The 15,323-nt window shown below is 52.1% G+C and overlaps 1 protein-coding gene across 1 annotated transcript in view; it reads right to left on the bottom strand.

Annotated features, from left to right (window-relative positions):
• COL6A1 (collagen type VI alpha 1 chain) overlaps positions 1-15,323 on the bottom strand; it is a 43,288-nt gene that overhangs the window by 6,897 nt on the left and 21,068 nt on the right. Inside the window, exons 16-29 of the mRNA XM_020973363.2 lie at positions 14,930-14,992; positions 14,778-14,831; positions 14,645-14,680; positions 14,040-14,102; positions 10,689-10,751; positions 8,127-8,189; positions 7,466-7,528; positions 5,751-5,801; positions 5,455-5,490; positions 4,708-4,770; positions 4,015-4,080; positions 2,027-2,062; positions 1,521-1,557; positions 263-271 (exon numbers count right to left, since the gene is read on the bottom strand). Of these exons, the coding sequence (XP_020829022.1) occupies positions 263-271; positions 1,521-1,557; positions 2,027-2,062; positions 4,015-4,080; positions 4,708-4,770; positions 5,455-5,490; positions 5,751-5,801; positions 7,466-7,528; positions 8,127-8,189; positions 10,689-10,751; positions 14,040-14,102; positions 14,645-14,680; positions 14,778-14,831; positions 14,930-14,992 (703 nt within the window). The remainder of the gene's footprint in view (positions 1-262; positions 272-1,520; positions 1,558-2,026; positions 2,063-4,014; positions 4,081-4,707; positions 4,771-5,454; positions 5,491-5,750; positions 5,802-7,465; positions 7,529-8,126; positions 8,190-10,688; positions 10,752-14,039; positions 14,103-14,644; positions 14,681-14,777; positions 14,832-14,929; positions 14,993-15,323) is intronic.

Genomic DNA, 15,323 nt, shown 5'->3' with positions numbered 1-15,323 from the left:
ACGCTGCTTTTACTAACAGTTGGGAAGCCAGTCTCAGAGATGCTGTCAATGTCTCCTGGGCTTGGCGCCTTCACAAGGTTCTAATGTATGGATCTGAACTGTCCGTCCCAATTTATGCCTGAACCTAACAAGCCCTGAGATGGCTGAACATCGAACCACCCTCCTATAGCCTGAGTGGGGCCCGGCCATGCTGCAATGGCTGGAGAATAACACAAGCATAGAACGCACATTTTTTAAGAGTTGCAAAGTGATCGTTACTCACCACAGCAAGCTAGAGGAAGGAAAAGGAAAGAGGAAATTAAAATACAATGAAGACTTCATGTGGCTCTTGAGCAGAAAACAGGGCAAGCTCTCCATCTGACAGAGCATGGGCATTTTTCTCTGCATCTGAGCTTGATGCGGGCCTCCTAGGCACAGAGGTCCCTGCTTTGTCACTCTGAGATTATCCTGCCATAGTTTGGGGAATCTTCCCATGGGGGGACAGGCCATTTGAAGAAGCTACTGGATTCAAAGGGAGCTCTAGGTTCCCTAAGAAAAAAAACATCTGGTTTGGGCTGCTGGGAGAGAGCAGAAAGGGGGCAACGTAATACTTCAGCCTTCACCTGTGCTTGGACCGACCAAGCCGGACACACCAGGTGGGCGGTTCTTCACAACAGAAATGGGAGCAGTGGCAGCAATGCGTCCACCAAGGTGGCCAGAGGTGTCAAACACATGGTGGCCCAAACCAGACTAAAATGTAATTGGGCAATACTTAACAAAGCAAATAAAAACACAGTCGAGCACAGATCATCTTCGTGTGTGGTTTTCTGAGTCAACTTGTGGCCCAGAGATTTTTATATATGGTTTAGTGACCCTTGTTTCTATCTGAGTTTGACCCTGCTGATCACTACCAGGAGAGGCCGCCATTTTAACTGGTCACTGGACACTCACTAATTGATGACAACTGGTGATTCACTAGCAGGATTACCAGAACCGGTTCAGGGAATTGTCTCCTTTTCATTGAACTTGCTGGTCCATTTTGTCAAAACCATCCTGTTGGCATCTGTAACACGCCAGCCCAGGACACCCTTGTTCAGCAGGGGATACGGGAAAGAGCACAGGACAGAGAGTCCGGAACCCTGGGTTCATCCCGGCTTGGACACTTCCTGGCTGTGTGACCTTAGGCAAGTCCCCTTACCTCCCTGAGTGCCCTGCTTTCCTAATCTGTAAATATTTGTGCTGTATCTCTGGAGTTGCTGCATTATTATTATGGACATGCAAAGATGTAACCTAAGGACATTCTCAACATAACAGTGTCTGGGAGTTCATTCTCATGGAGGCTGGTTTTCTCAAGCACAGGGCCTGTTCCAGTTCAGTTTTTGGGTCCCGACCTGAGCATCATGCCCCGAGCACAGAGTCAATGCTTAATAATCAGTTACTGCCTATCTGATGGACTGGCTTGAAGAACAACGCCCCTCCCCTACCCAAACACACCTGGACACGCTTCTAGGAGTCATTGCGACATGCAAGCAAATACTTACAGCACATTTTCATGATTATGTCCAGTATTTCACATTCCTGAGGAGGAGAGAGAAAAGAAAGTCATTCTGCAGGCAGCAGAAGCCCTTGAACACCCCAATGGGAAGGTGGCTGCCGCTTGCCTGATGGGAAGCTCTGGGATAACCAGGCCCAGAGCTAGAGAGGACTGGGGGGCCAGAGGGCCTTCATCAGGGATGTGGGACTTTAGAGCTCTTGTGGTCCTTTTACAGGCAGGGAAACTGAGGCCCAGAGAGGAGTCCTCCCTCAGTCCCCCTACATGCCTACACCCCTTAGATTCTCTGCTTCTGGGGCTGTGTGACCCTCAAGCTTGGGTCAGTTCTTAAACAGTCCCTGGCTCTGGAAGCAGGGTGGTGGATATAAGTTCTGTGATGACCTAAGGTCAGATTAATTTCTCCATAGTGAGCCCTCCGCCAAGTTCTGCAGCTCAGGCCAGCAGAAGGGAAGTCCTCACGGGAAAGCGGCCCAGTGGGAGGCTCGATTTACTCACATCTGGTCCTGGAGGCCCTGTGGGTCCTGGGGGTCCCTGGTTGAGACAAAAAGCACATTAAGAGGGGAAGACAATAAAAAAGAAAGAAAATGGAGGCAATGGTGAAGGAGAGGCGCCATTGACCTTTGTCTCCCAGGGGCTGAGTCACAGAAGTGAGAGGGGCAGCCTTTGCCTTGGACGCCCATAGGATGGCTCATCTGTAGCCCCCCAGCCAGGGCCCAGAGCGATTGGGCAGTGCCCTGGATCACCAGCTGTCCCTTCAGGCTGGGAATTCTCCCACTTAGTGAGTGTGCGACCACGTCAGTCTTTGCTTTTCTGAAGAAGGCCGCACGGTAGAAGGGTTTCCACACACAGGCCCAGGCCCACATGGCTAGGCCAAGAATAAGCCAGAGGCCTGAGATTCCAGCCACCACCCCTCAGTCTGGGGGTGGGGTAGGCAGCCTTTTCCAGAGCTCCTCATGTTGCCCACCCTTCCCCCAGCTGCCCCGGGTTTGCTGAGTTGCCTTAAAGAGATCGTGCCTGGGGGCTCTTTGCAAGCCTTAAGGTACCATACAAAACCAGCGGTGGTGGTGGGGAGGAATGGGGGAGGGGGTGAGGGATGCTGAGGATTCCTGCTCCATCCTTGAGTGGGTGGGTCAGCTCTGCCTGCTCCCACGGCCAGAGACTGAGGCCCTCCCACTGCTCAGCCTTCTCACAACTGGGTTCCATGGGTCACAAGAAGGAATGGGCAAGAGTGGTATGGGCACATGCATGGGACAAGACCTGGATGCCAACTAATCTGACCCTATCCTTTTTCAGATGAGGAAACTGAGGCCCAGAAAAGTGAAATCACTTGCTCAACGCTATGGTCAGTGACAAATGGTGGCGCTGAGATTCAAGGTCAGCGCTTCCTGCTCCTGCTCCCCATCAGTCTCCGTTCCAGAAGATGGACAGAGCAATCCCCTCCCCCATGAAGACGAGGTCTCACGCCTGTTGGCTGTGCTACACATGTTGGGGGGAAGGGTCCACAACTGAATCCCTGACATCCCAGGAGTTTGGGTTCATTGAAGCTTTTCCCAGCAGAAGGGACTGAGGGTGGAGCCATTACTGTCCTTCGGAGGGGGCCGAGATTTTTGGATGTGAAGAGAGCAATCCCCTTAGTTGAAGAGGTTGGGGCTCCATGGTGTCGCCAAGATGTTGGGGAAAGGCTTTCATGGGTGAGTCTCCATGAGGGCAGTAAATAGCATCGACACATGATGCTTTGAGTTTTGCAAAGGCTTTCCAGGCATCAATCATCTCTAGATGCCCCAGGCATTATTACTCCTCTTTTACAGACAGGGACACTGATGCTGAGAGGTTAGGGGATTTGCTGATGAGCATCTGAACAGAATTCAAACTTGGGTCTCCCTGATTCCAGGCTCACATTCTACCCACTATCCCTCCCAGCTCTTAAAGGGCTCCACAGTTATGGCCAGTCATATCTCTCCCATTTTCCACCCTCAGAGGTTGGCCACTTCCATGCCTGTCCCTAGATTTGTGCCTTCCCTCAGTCAACTCTCCCCACCTAAGGTGCCCTTGGGAACCCAAAGGTGTGATACCCTAAGGCATCCAGTGGAAGATCCTATAACTTGGCTCCTGGCATGAAGTCACTGCTTAATATAAACTCTCTCCGAGCAGCCCAGACAAACACCCCATGCCAGAGAGACAAGATTTCCGTCTGCTCACTCGGCCACATCAGACAATTCACAGAAAGCTTAGAACATCCCTTCTAGATTTTGCGCCACTGTCTTAGCTGGCGAGGGGCTCCCAGACCCTGTCTGGCCAGGAACCAGAGCTGGTCTGTCTGAAGCTGGGCTGGATGTCAAAAGGAGGGACCCTTAGAGGCTGCCAAAGAAAGAAAAAGCAAAAAGAGATGGCCGACCACCCTCAGCTCTTCCTGTCCTTCTTCCTCTTCCCTTCCCTGAGCTTTCTGGAAGTTCTCATGCCCTTTATGCATTGATGCTACTTACAGCGGGGCCTTCTGGGCCTCTGTAACCCTTGGCCCCTTTAATCCCTGGTGGTGAGATGTCATTGTTCTGGAAGAAAGCAGGAAAAGACCATCATTTGTATGGAGAATGGTGAATCCATCCCACAAGAAGGTCTTTCTGCCCCAGCTGGACTTTGGGCTAGGCCAGAGTGTCCTAAATGTTTCTAAACTGGTTTTGTAATTGAGAGGAAGGCTCATACTCTCAGTGGGTGCCCCAAGAGGCACTGGGAGGCATAATGGTGGGTACAAGTGGGCTGCAGCATGTTACCAGTGAGGGCTTGTATGCCAGAACAGAAGTGACTGAAATAGGCAGTGGGCTGACCCCACAGAAAATGTGTGTGTGTGTGTGTGTGTGTGTGCATGTGCATGTGTGTGTGTGTGTGTGTGTGTTCACAGATGGACAGACAGCCCAGAGGGTGCCCTGGCCTCCAGTGACTGAGCCTAAGAAGGCCCCCATAAAGGGGAAGGCAGGACAGAGGAGACATTAGCATACTGAGGAAGACATCGCCTGGCTCTTAGAGGTGGGATACAGAAGGACAGATTTTCAGGATTTTATCTCTAAATTACTGGTGTCTGGCAATGGCCCTAGCTTATCTTTAAGTTGCTGGTGTGGGGGGATGGTGCCTCTGGATGTCTCCTAGCACCAAGGTGGCCGTCACCATCCCTCATTACTTACGTCTTCTCCAGGGTCACCGGCCTCTCCTTCGTCTCCCTTGACACCGGGATAGCCTTTGGTACCCTGTCCGTGGGGAGAAGATGGCTCCCGTTAATGCTAGGGTGGGCCCTGAGCGATCCCTGTGATGTAACATCTGCCGTGGCCTGTGGCTACATGATGACGCTGTTGTGTGGACCAAGAACTTTGTGCACGGTAAGGCCTCCGTTGTCAGGGCAGGCAAGCAGAGAGGGGAGATAATTTGACAAAGGTAATCCAGGATACATAGCGTACATTTGGGGGGAAAATTAAAGCCCAAATATCCCAGAGCATGGGGAGTGGAGGATGATCTCAGCACTTCCCACACGTTCACAGAGCTCCATGGAACCCCTATAGAGCTCTGGTCTGGGATGGGAGGGTCCCTAGGCACAGGAAAGGAGCAGCATGTGGAATGAAGAAGTGGGTCAGCTTAGCTCTGGACTCAAGTCACTGTCTCCCATTGACCCTGGCTGGGTGGGACCCATGCAATAGCAGGGAATCTCTTGGAGGGCAGGATTGGGCCCCTATCTTGGCATTCCAACTTGGGTCGTGGCAGCAGAGCCTGGGGCTGGAGACAAGTCCTCCAGAGCTGCCCATGCTGGGGGCTGCTTTTTAGGGTTGGATGCCCCCAAAGTCACAGAGGTAGAATAGAACCAGGGTTTCACAAGAACCCTCAGGCCTCCTAGACAAGGCATCTAGAGGGGCAAAGACTTGAATGTGGTCTATACTTACATTTATGCCAGGAGGGCCCCTGTTCCCTGGATATCCCTGAAGGAGAAAAAAGGAGAGAAGAAACGTTTAACCAGATTGTGAGACAGACATTTCCTCCCAGGATGGTGGGATTAGGCTGGGTGAGTGGGCAGGCCCTGAGGGGAGGCAGACAAGGGGCTTCTGCCCCACGGAAGGGCAGGGCTTGCCCAAGGTCATAGGGCTGACAAGCCTTTTGGGGAGGGGTGGGGAGGGGCAAGAAAATTATTCTAAAGTTTGCAAAGAAAATTCTAAATTCTGCAAAAAAAAAGGTTACTTACTGGAAAGCCTGGGAAGCCTTCTGTTCCATTCCCAGGGGGCCCGTCTTCACCCTAGAAAAAACAGACACTGAGAACTTCCCATCACCTAAGGGAGAAGTCCTGCCCCTGGCCTTGACCTTCTCTGCAGCCCTCCTGAGGAAGAAGCAAGTCTCCTACTGGGGTCCAGGGTCCCCCTACTCCCATGCCCAGATCTCTGAGCATCCTCTCTGCCTTCATCCTGGAAGTGGCTTCCCTGGCCTGCAGTGAGGACAGAGCTGTTTGGCTTGCATGACCAGGACCCAGAGGGACACGCCTCGGGCAGACAGACCCATGCTTATAAAACTTTGAGCTCTCCCACACAAAAATGTCAAGTAGTCTAAAGTTTAGATAAACCCTAAGTTATTATAAGGAAGTCACAGCATCTGCCCTTTGAAGAGGGCTGGAAAATCAGTCTGGCCCTTTGTGAGGTCCCTTAGCCAGCCCCCTGGCACCACATGGAGAGGTGGGGATGGGGAGTGGGTGGGGGCGGGGGAGGCTTCGGCTTAGCCCCCTTGTTCTTCTCTGCACAGAGTAGTATTGATTCTTACATCAGCTATGAAAATCACTCCAGGCTTTGGTTCCAGGACCAAGCTTCTCTTGGCAGGGCTGCCACGCCATGGCGAGCCTTTGCTTGGGGAGGCATGGATTTTACCCATAGCAAGCCCCGCTCCCATTCAAAGGGGCCTCGAGGTCACAGGGCTCCATAAGGGGGCCAAGATGTCTCATCCAAGCCCCAGGGGCTGAGATCCATGTCATTGCTTCAGGCCCACCTGATTTCACATGTACATAGTCACTACTACCGAGGGTCAAGAAGAGATGGCTGCTTCACCGCTAATCAGAGACCCTCTGGAGGAGAAAGTCCACAGTGCCCCCTGACCCTGCCTGTTCCTTCCCCAGGGCATAGGGAATTGCTCCCGCTGGCCATGTTATTTCACAGACGACACCCAAGATTGGGAGTGACCAGCTCTGTGGCCAGCCCCTTTTATTTAGGGTGGTGGTGGCGGAGGGTCTTTACATATGTAGAATGTCTCCTATGTGTATAATAACATGAGAGTTTGCATCTGGTGGTGCCGTCTTTAAGGTCAGAATCGACAGCCAGAAGCAACCTCAGAAGCCATCTTGTCTTTGCAGATGGGGAAACTGAGCCCACAGAGGGTCACAGAGCCAATTCCTGGCAGACTTGGGATGAGAACCAGGCAACCGGACTTGCAGCCAATTGTCCTGGCTCTGGGCGATGGGGCCTTCTTAGAGGCCTCCCACCCAGTCATCCCATGTGCTGCTGGAATATTCAGCCCCTTGGGAAGCTAAAGGAAGGTGCACACACGGAAGAGATTCTGTATGTGGGAGTGGGGAATGCGGGGGTGGGGGGAGGGTTTAGTCATCTGGCACTGAAGATGGAGGTGGTTTGCTTTCGTGATTTTCCTAATGGAACGTCCAAATGCTTATTCCAGCCTTCCCTCCAGCTGCCTGCCCTTTCTGTCTTTCCTGGACACTGCTGTTGGTACCCACCCACGCCTACTGAGGATCAGTGAGCAGGCAGCCTCTCCCTCCAGGCTGCTGGACGCTCTGTGTACCCCTTTCCCAGCCATTGCTCCAGCTCCATTCCCTCATCTTCTAGTGCCTGTCCAGGAAAGCCAGAGGCAGGACCTTTCCTCCTGAGCTGGTAGCAGCCCTGAGTAACTGGTGAGTTGACTCACCCTTTCACCCATCAGACCAGGATCTCCAGGGGGACCTGTGAGGCCTGGAGCTCCTCTAGGACCCTGAAAAGTAGAAGGAGGAAGAATCATCTTAGGGTAAATAAAAAAAGCTAATCAGCTTTCAGGGCTTGAGGTCTCCATTAAGTTCTAATTCATCCCAGAAAAAAAGGAAAATCTTATGAGATCCAGAGAACTAAGGTGAGGAGATATAGTTGTGTCAAACCAAAGAGGGAGAGGCTAGGAGAGGATTTGGGGAAAGAGGGAGAGGAAGATCACATGTGTCCTGGGAAAGGAGGCTATTCTAGGGGTAGCAAATAGGGAAGAATGTTTGGGGAGAGGAGAGAACCTTATGCGTAGGATCCATCCCCAGAGCAAAAAGCATATATTACCTAGGAAAGAACTCCCTAATTGATCATAGCTGCTGGGAAATCCGGAAAAAGATCTGGCAGAAACTAGGCTTAAACCAACATCTCACACCACACCTTATTCCAAATAGGTGCATGACCTTAATACTAAAGTTATACTATAAAAATAAATTTAGTAGAGGAGCAGATGAGTTGGGAGAATTCTACTGCCCCCTCAGAGAAGAAGGGGTCATCCGTGGCCTTGACAACATTCAGGGACAGAGCAAGCTGGGCCAGCCACCTGCGCAGATGCTCACCTCGATTCCTGGGGGGCCTTCGTCTCCTCGGTAGCCCTTTGGTCCACCAGGCCCAGCCTCACCCTGGATGGGAACAAAACTCGGTAAGTTTCTGGGGCCATGCTGTCTCGGTTAGGGCTCCTCCCAGCCCCAGCAGTCACGTTTTCGGCAAAACTGCTTCCGTTTGTGGATTGGGGAGGGCTGCTTGTCCAGGGAAATGTACGTGGATGGTGCTCCAGGCTCTTGGGAGCCCTGGAGTCCTTCAGTCCCGACAAGCTAACTGACGATGCCCTCACCTGCCTTCACAGCCAGGGTTCTGGGCGGGCTGCATGGGAGTCAGGTTGCTCCAAAGGACGCTGGCATATGAGACCCAGGGGAACAAATGGGGTGTTTGGGCAGGAAAGCGGGGAGCTTCCCAGGCCTAGCGTCGTGGCAGGGGCCCTTCTGGAGTCAAAGGACCCAGGTTCAGATTCCTCTCATTTCTCCCTCTCTGTGGTCATTGGGCCTCTGCTCACTCATAGATCAGGTGAAGAGGTTACCCAGGTGACTTCTGGGTTTTCTGGAGGTCTCCATCCCTGTCCATAAACAATGCTAACTACTGAGCTTTAGCCCGGATGCCCCCAGTACCAGCTGGGGACCGAAGGACAGAGCCTGCACCTCCCACCGCAGATGCCATCTGTCCAACAGGCACAGAATGAATGCCAAGAGAAGGCTTTGGCAGGGAGAAAACCGGGGACTGGAAGAACTTCAGAAGATGAGAACACTGGCCCGGCAGAGCGGCCCTAGCCCCTGGTCCTAGCCCATGGCTCTAGCCCGTGGTCCTAGCCTGAGGTCCTAGCCCGTGGTCCTAGCCAATGGTCCTAGCCCGCAGTCCCAGCCACCCTGCCTACAGCCAGGCTCTGGGTTTTCACCCCTACCCCAGTAGGATTCCCATGCAGGAAGTTGTGGGTGGGGGCATTTCCCTTGGGTGCAAACCCAGCGGCCTTCAAAGCCCCTCCAGCTCTGTCAGTCTGGGCTTGGCTCCCGATTCCAAATCTGGGTTCTTCTTGGCTCCAGACCCAACACTATCCTTTGAGATATAATTTCTTCCCTCTTTCATACTTGAAGACTGATTATTTTCAAGTCAAAATCTCAGCTCCTTTGGACTCACTGAACAATTTCAACAAAAAGAGACAAGGGGTGAATAGGTCCCTGATGTGCCCAGACTAGGAGAGGGAGAAAAGGGGGCTCATTTACTATGCAGATCACTTAAATCTGCTCAATGGATTTGGAACCAACTTTCAGTCAGATGAAGGTGTGCACAGGCTGAGGCTATTGGGGGCAGGGGAAGCTGTGTGCATGGGCCATCATTCATGGACCTTCCCTAGAGAAGCGTTAATTCCTTCCCTTCATCTGCACTGCAAGAAGCCAAAACAAATACCCACAACTTAAGCTCCAGCCCTGAACTCTATCTGGGACAGATGTTTTGAAGCCAGGGCCCAGCTCCCTGTCGCCGCCCTCATCTCCCTGCAAGATGTCTGCCAGGGCCCAGCACACTCGTAGCCCAGGGCTCCTTGGCCCCACACACAAGTTCCATTTAGAATCACAAGGCTGGGGTTCAAAGCCAGGCTGGTCACCTGCTGCATGGAAGTGACCTTGTCACGATCACTTCCCCTCTCTAGGCTTCCCTCCATTTCTTCCTCTATCAAATGAAGGGGTCAGACCAGATGGCCTTCTGAGCGAAGGGAGGAAGGATTGGCGTCTAGAGCTATCGGAGACCTTGGGCGTCATGATTTTCACCTCCGCCATTTTATAGAGGAGGAGAGTGAGGCCGGGGTCACACAGCTAGTCAGTGTCTGAGGTGGGATTTGAACCCAGGTCTAACACGGCTGCAAGTCCAACACCTATCCACTACACAGACCTCTAGGGACCCTTCTGGCCTGTCACTTAAATGTGAGGCAAACGCGATGGAGGTAAAGTCCAGCAGTTCTGGAGAGACATCTGGTAGAAAGCAGGGCCATCTTCCCTCCCACGCAGACTAAACAAATGTCCCCAGCCCCTCCGCGACCTGAATTGTCTTCCTGGAACTGTTTGGCCCTTCCCCATCCTTCTGGCCTCAGGGAGAAGTCCCCAGTCTGTCCACACATGCACGCATCCAGCCTTTCCGAACAGGAAATGGAAAGGAACATACATGCTATCAAGCCAAATATCTTTCAGAGCCCCCCCAGCAGTCTGGCATGGCGAACGCCTCCCACATATTTAGGTTTCCACAGCTGCTGACTCTCTGGCATCGCTTTAGCCCAGGAGGATCATGAGTGAACAGGCTGTTGAACACCCCCAATAGCCATGTTTGGGGACAGTTCTCATTGGCAGGTTTTTTAAAGCTGCTCTTGGAAGGCCCAGCTGATTAGGGGTGCCTTCTGAAAGCTTCCATTCATCTGGGAGGAATAAGGGGACCAGGAAAAATGGAACTCTGGCAAGGGGATGCAGAGCAGAGGGGGCCAAGAGGTGGGGGGAGCCAGGCTCTGGACCTGTTTGGACTGCCACCACTCACCCTGGGGGCAGCATCTAGATATAGAATGAGAGAGGGCTTAGGGGTCTTACTGGGTCTCCAGGGACTCCCACGGGTCCTTCTCGGCCTTGGTCACCTTGCGGTCCCTGCTCACCCTGGAAGGAGAAAAAGAAGATTCTATAAATCCATACAACCTCAACCCCAATGCCAAACCGGACCCCAATACCAGCACCAAACCCAATCTCTACAAGATCTCCAAAGTCAATCCCAATATCAACCACTACCTGAGACATCAACCTTAACATAACCCAAACCCCAACACTAACATCAGCCCCAATCCCAACAATAGCTTCGACACTACCATCAACCCCAACACCAATATCAGCTCCAAATCCAAATGACAACCATAACCTCAAAATCAACCCCAACCCCAACCAGAACACTAACCCGAAGCTCAGCTCTACACCTACCCCCCCCAACTGTTATACCAATCCCAACTCCAACATCTACATCTACACCAACACCTAGACCAGCATTCCATTCTGGTCCAGCTTACAGAACAGGCAGGAGAAGGGATAAATGGTAAATAACCCATGCTGTGGTCTTGAGGGGAAGCTTAATGCTATCTCTTACAAAGCAGGTTTCTAGAATGAGCATTTAGACCAAGCATTCTTCACCTGTTTTGTGTCAAGGAACCCTTGGACGGGCTGGTGAAGCCCATGGAACCCTCAAAATAATGTAAAATGTATCAAATGAATGCACAGGATTTCAAAGGAAATGAAATATATTAAATTACAGACATATATATATATATTTTTTTTCAGGTGGTTCACACTCTCTGAAATCTGTCCACACATCTCGGGTTAAGAACCCCCAATTTAGGCCCAATGTGAGCCAGGATTGAAGGATTCGAGGCCAGCATATTACATTTGTAGCCCTTGACCTCCAGATTTGTGATTCTTGGTATTTACTCAGGGATTTTTCACTCTCTTTAAAACTTCACGGTCCCTGATGAGGCACAATCCATGGCTTTGGCACCTACTCTAGTCACTGAACCTGAGTCTCTGGGCCTCAGTTTACTCCTCTGTACAATGGGGAGTTGGACTAGTGATCTCATTGGTCACGTCCAGCTCTAACACTATGACCTTCTGCTCCCAAGTATCTGTTGCTATGCCCATGACAGTTATGTGGGTACACAATGGCACCAGTGTTCATGTCACGGCTAACAACAGAACCCAAGAGAGAATTGTCTTCCTGCCATGGCTCAGCTCCATTCACCTATTCACACCGTGCTTTGCTTGTCCCCTTCTGTTTGACCTTTAGAAACCCAAGCCCTGTTTGTTCCCAAGGCCTCCAGGCCTCTCCAGCAGTGGAGAGGACCTCCAGCAGTCAGGCAGCCTCCCCCCAGATTGTCCATGGCATCTTCCAAATAACCAAATTAGAGCAGGCTGCTCCCAGGAGATCCACCATCTCCTGCCATGTCCTGTTCCCTTCACCCCAAGGATATCAAGGTTGCCTTGGCTGGCTGGAATCATGGGGCATCGAGTCCAGGGTTCCATATTCATAGTGGCACCAAAGGACACACTGTGGAGGCTATTCCAGTCCTCCTTGACAGTGGCACCCCTCTCCCCCCAGAATTCCCATTTCCCTTAATAACCCATTATAGAGCTCCAAGAGCATCCAAGAGTCTATCCCAGCCCTTTTCTGAATCCATGGTAACACCTCTGACTGCCTGAAGTGTAGACACCAGGAGGGGACCACTGCATTTCCTAAAGCCTGAAACCTAGACTGTCTGCTGTTGACAAAAAGGCTGTACCTAGAGAAGAGGTGCGTGGCAGCTGACCCGAGATCCCCACAGCACCACAAACAAGTCTACGTTCAACATGTTTGTTCTCTTTATCTATCTTGGATTATCCTAGGTCACAGCCCTTCCCTTCCCCTTCCCTCCCCCCCTCCCTTCCCTCCCTCCCCTCCCCTCTCCCTCCCCCCCTCCCCTCCCCTCCCTCCCCTCCCCTCCCTCCCCTCCCCTCCCCTCTCTCCCTCCCCTCCCCTCCCTCCCTCCCTCCCCTCCCTCCCCTTCCCTTCCCTTCCCTTTCCCTTTCCTTTCCTTTCCCTTTCCTTCCATTCTTTCCTCCCTCCCTTCCTTCTTTCCTTCCTTCCTTCCTTCCTTCCTTCCTTCCTTCCTTCCTTCCTTCCTTCCTTCCTTCCTTCCCTCCTTCCCTTCCTCTTCCCTTCCTCCCTCCTTCCCTCCCTTCCTCCCTCCTTCCCTTCCTCCCTCCTTCCTTCCCTCTTCCCCTTCCCTGCCTCTCTTCCGTTCATCCTTCATTTCTTCCCTCCCGCCTGCTATAGCTTCCATTTCTGATTTATCGGTCACCACGCAGACGTGGGTTTGGAGAAGCTAGCACCTTCAACTATTTACAGAAGCCTGGAGCTGAGTCTTGGTAAGTCCTTCCTCCCCCTAAGAGAGAGGACCATGCCTAACCCAGGAAGCCGGCACTCACTCCTGCCCAACTGGCCTGGGAGCCTCCCAGCAGCTCCCTGCTCCGCCTCAATCTCCTCCTCTCTCGCGGCTGGCTGAGCCATCCCCCCATCTTCTCTGAGGGCATCATTATGAATGAAACCATCTTGGCTGCAAAGCCATCTGGTTTGGTCACTTGAAGTGCAGCTGGGGAGTGAGCTGACAAGGTAGCACAGTGTCCTGGTGATGGCTGCTCTGATTCTCTCTTTCTACACCTCAGGCCAGTGGCTGAGCCGCATTTTCCAGCCTCCGTGGCCAGCTGCACAGAATGGCTACCACACCCTGGGGCCATATTGATTTTGGCCAAGTCTGTGGGCCCACTGCCTGGGACTATACATTAGACCCAGGGATGATTCAGCCCCCAGTCAGACCCACAGAATACTTTGCTGCTGACTCCCAGAGCCCTGCTGGGAACACAGGGCTCTCCCTAGGGAAGCAGTGGCTGACAGCCCTCTCCCACATCCCCCTCCCACCACTCCTACAGATGGGTGGGCTTTCCGGCCTCCTGCTCATGCCATCTAGCACACATGCCCGTGAATGCCAAGGGCTTGGCACTGCCCTGATCTTCAAACCCTAAGCTCCCTGCACTAGGATGTCTTCCCAAAGCTGAGAATTCAGCCCTATTTGAAAGTTAATCTTTCTTTCTAGAGACTTAGACCCAACATTGTTGTGCTTTCCCGCACCTGCATACATTTGGGGGAGGCGGCCAGGCCACACTCAAGAGTCCCAAAGGTGACTGAACTGCCTGACGGATGTGCATGAAGCTTTGGCTAACCAAGGGCCTTGCTGGTTTACCTAGGTGGGGGGGCAGGCGGGGCACTTCTGTCTCACAGAGCAGGCGACCCTTTCATGGGACGCCAATCATTATCTAACTGTGCATCTGATTTCCCCAAATTGGAAACAAGTGATTTGAAAAATGACTTACTGGGTCACCTCTGGGTCCTCGCACACCAGGAGTTCCTCGTGGGCCACGTTCTCCAGGGCCACCCTGTTCAAAAGGAGGCAAAGCAATGAAAACTCAACTTATTCAGGACCACTTGGGGGTGAGCGAAGGACTGCAGGGGCATTGATTACCAATCTAGCCCAAGTCCTTTGGCTTTTTCCACTGCCTACTGTGATCAATGAGACTCTTATTTCGATGTCTTAGCTATATTTTCAAAGTATACCATAGTACCAGCCCTTTCGCTTCTTAGTCCCAGGTCTAGGATGCCAAGAGGCAGACTGGATCCACGTGGCGACCCAACCATCACAACCACCAACTCAGTCGTTCGAGTCTAGTAAAACATCTGGTCAAGACAGACAATTACTGGTCTGAGTTTCCTCTTTTTCCAAGGCCACCATGGCATTGTTTAGACATGATGCCCAGGAGTGGCCCATGCCAATCAGGGAGGAAAGTCAACTGATCTGGACTCGTATCACGTATGAGTTTAATATCATGGGGAAAGCTAAAAAGCTAAAAAGATCAGCCTGGGCCTGGGGTGGTGACCCCAATGAGCACAACATCTGTCCCACAGAGGAGGTTGGTCTCACCCTTTCTCCAGGAGGGCCATCAGGTCCGGGATTTCCCTAAGTTGAAGATAAGAAAAGACATTCATTGGGGATCTGACCATAAAGCTCAGCCTCCCCAAACAAGAAACAGAGACAGGAGACATATCTCACTTACCTCATCTCCTTGCTCTCCTTTCTCTCCTACGGGGCCTGGTTCTCCTGGTTGACCCTAGGATAAAGATGGACATGAGCAGATGATGTGCCACCACCTGTTGGTTGACTTGGAAAAATCCACTGTGTGTGTTTTGGGCCATGCCATGCCCTTACCTCCTCTCCTGGGGGTCCAGTGTTTCCTGGTCTTCCAGGCTCTCCATCCTCTCCAGGTGAGCCCTAGAAAAAGACCACAGGGACCTTCATTATGTCTGCATGGATGTGTCTTTGGCAGCAGCATGGTGGCTGTCATAGAAAGTAATCCAGATCAGGAAAATCCTCTTTCCTAGGGAGGGGCTCACCTGTCCTTCAGGCTAATGACTCATTACTGGCTCTTCCCCCCTCATCAGAGCATGGCTCATTTCTTTCTCAATGTAGCGAAGACATTACCTATGGGTCTCATTTTCCAACATTTACTAACATTCATGCCTACTTTGAATGTTTTGATTAAATCAGTCATTCCATTCAGCCAAAGAGCAAGTCACCTCAAAGAAATGGAGACTGGCTTGTT

This window comes from Phascolarctos cinereus, unplaced genomic scaffold (genome assembly GCF_003287225.1).
Source record: "Phascolarctos cinereus isolate Bilbo 61053 unplaced genomic scaffold, phaCin_HiC Scaffold_5;HRSCAF=322, whole genome shotgun sequence".
NCBI classification, from domain to species: Eukaryota; Metazoa; Chordata; class Mammalia; order Diprotodontia; family Phascolarctidae; genus Phascolarctos; species Phascolarctos cinereus.
This window is presented reverse-complemented; position numbering and strand designations above follow the sequence as displayed.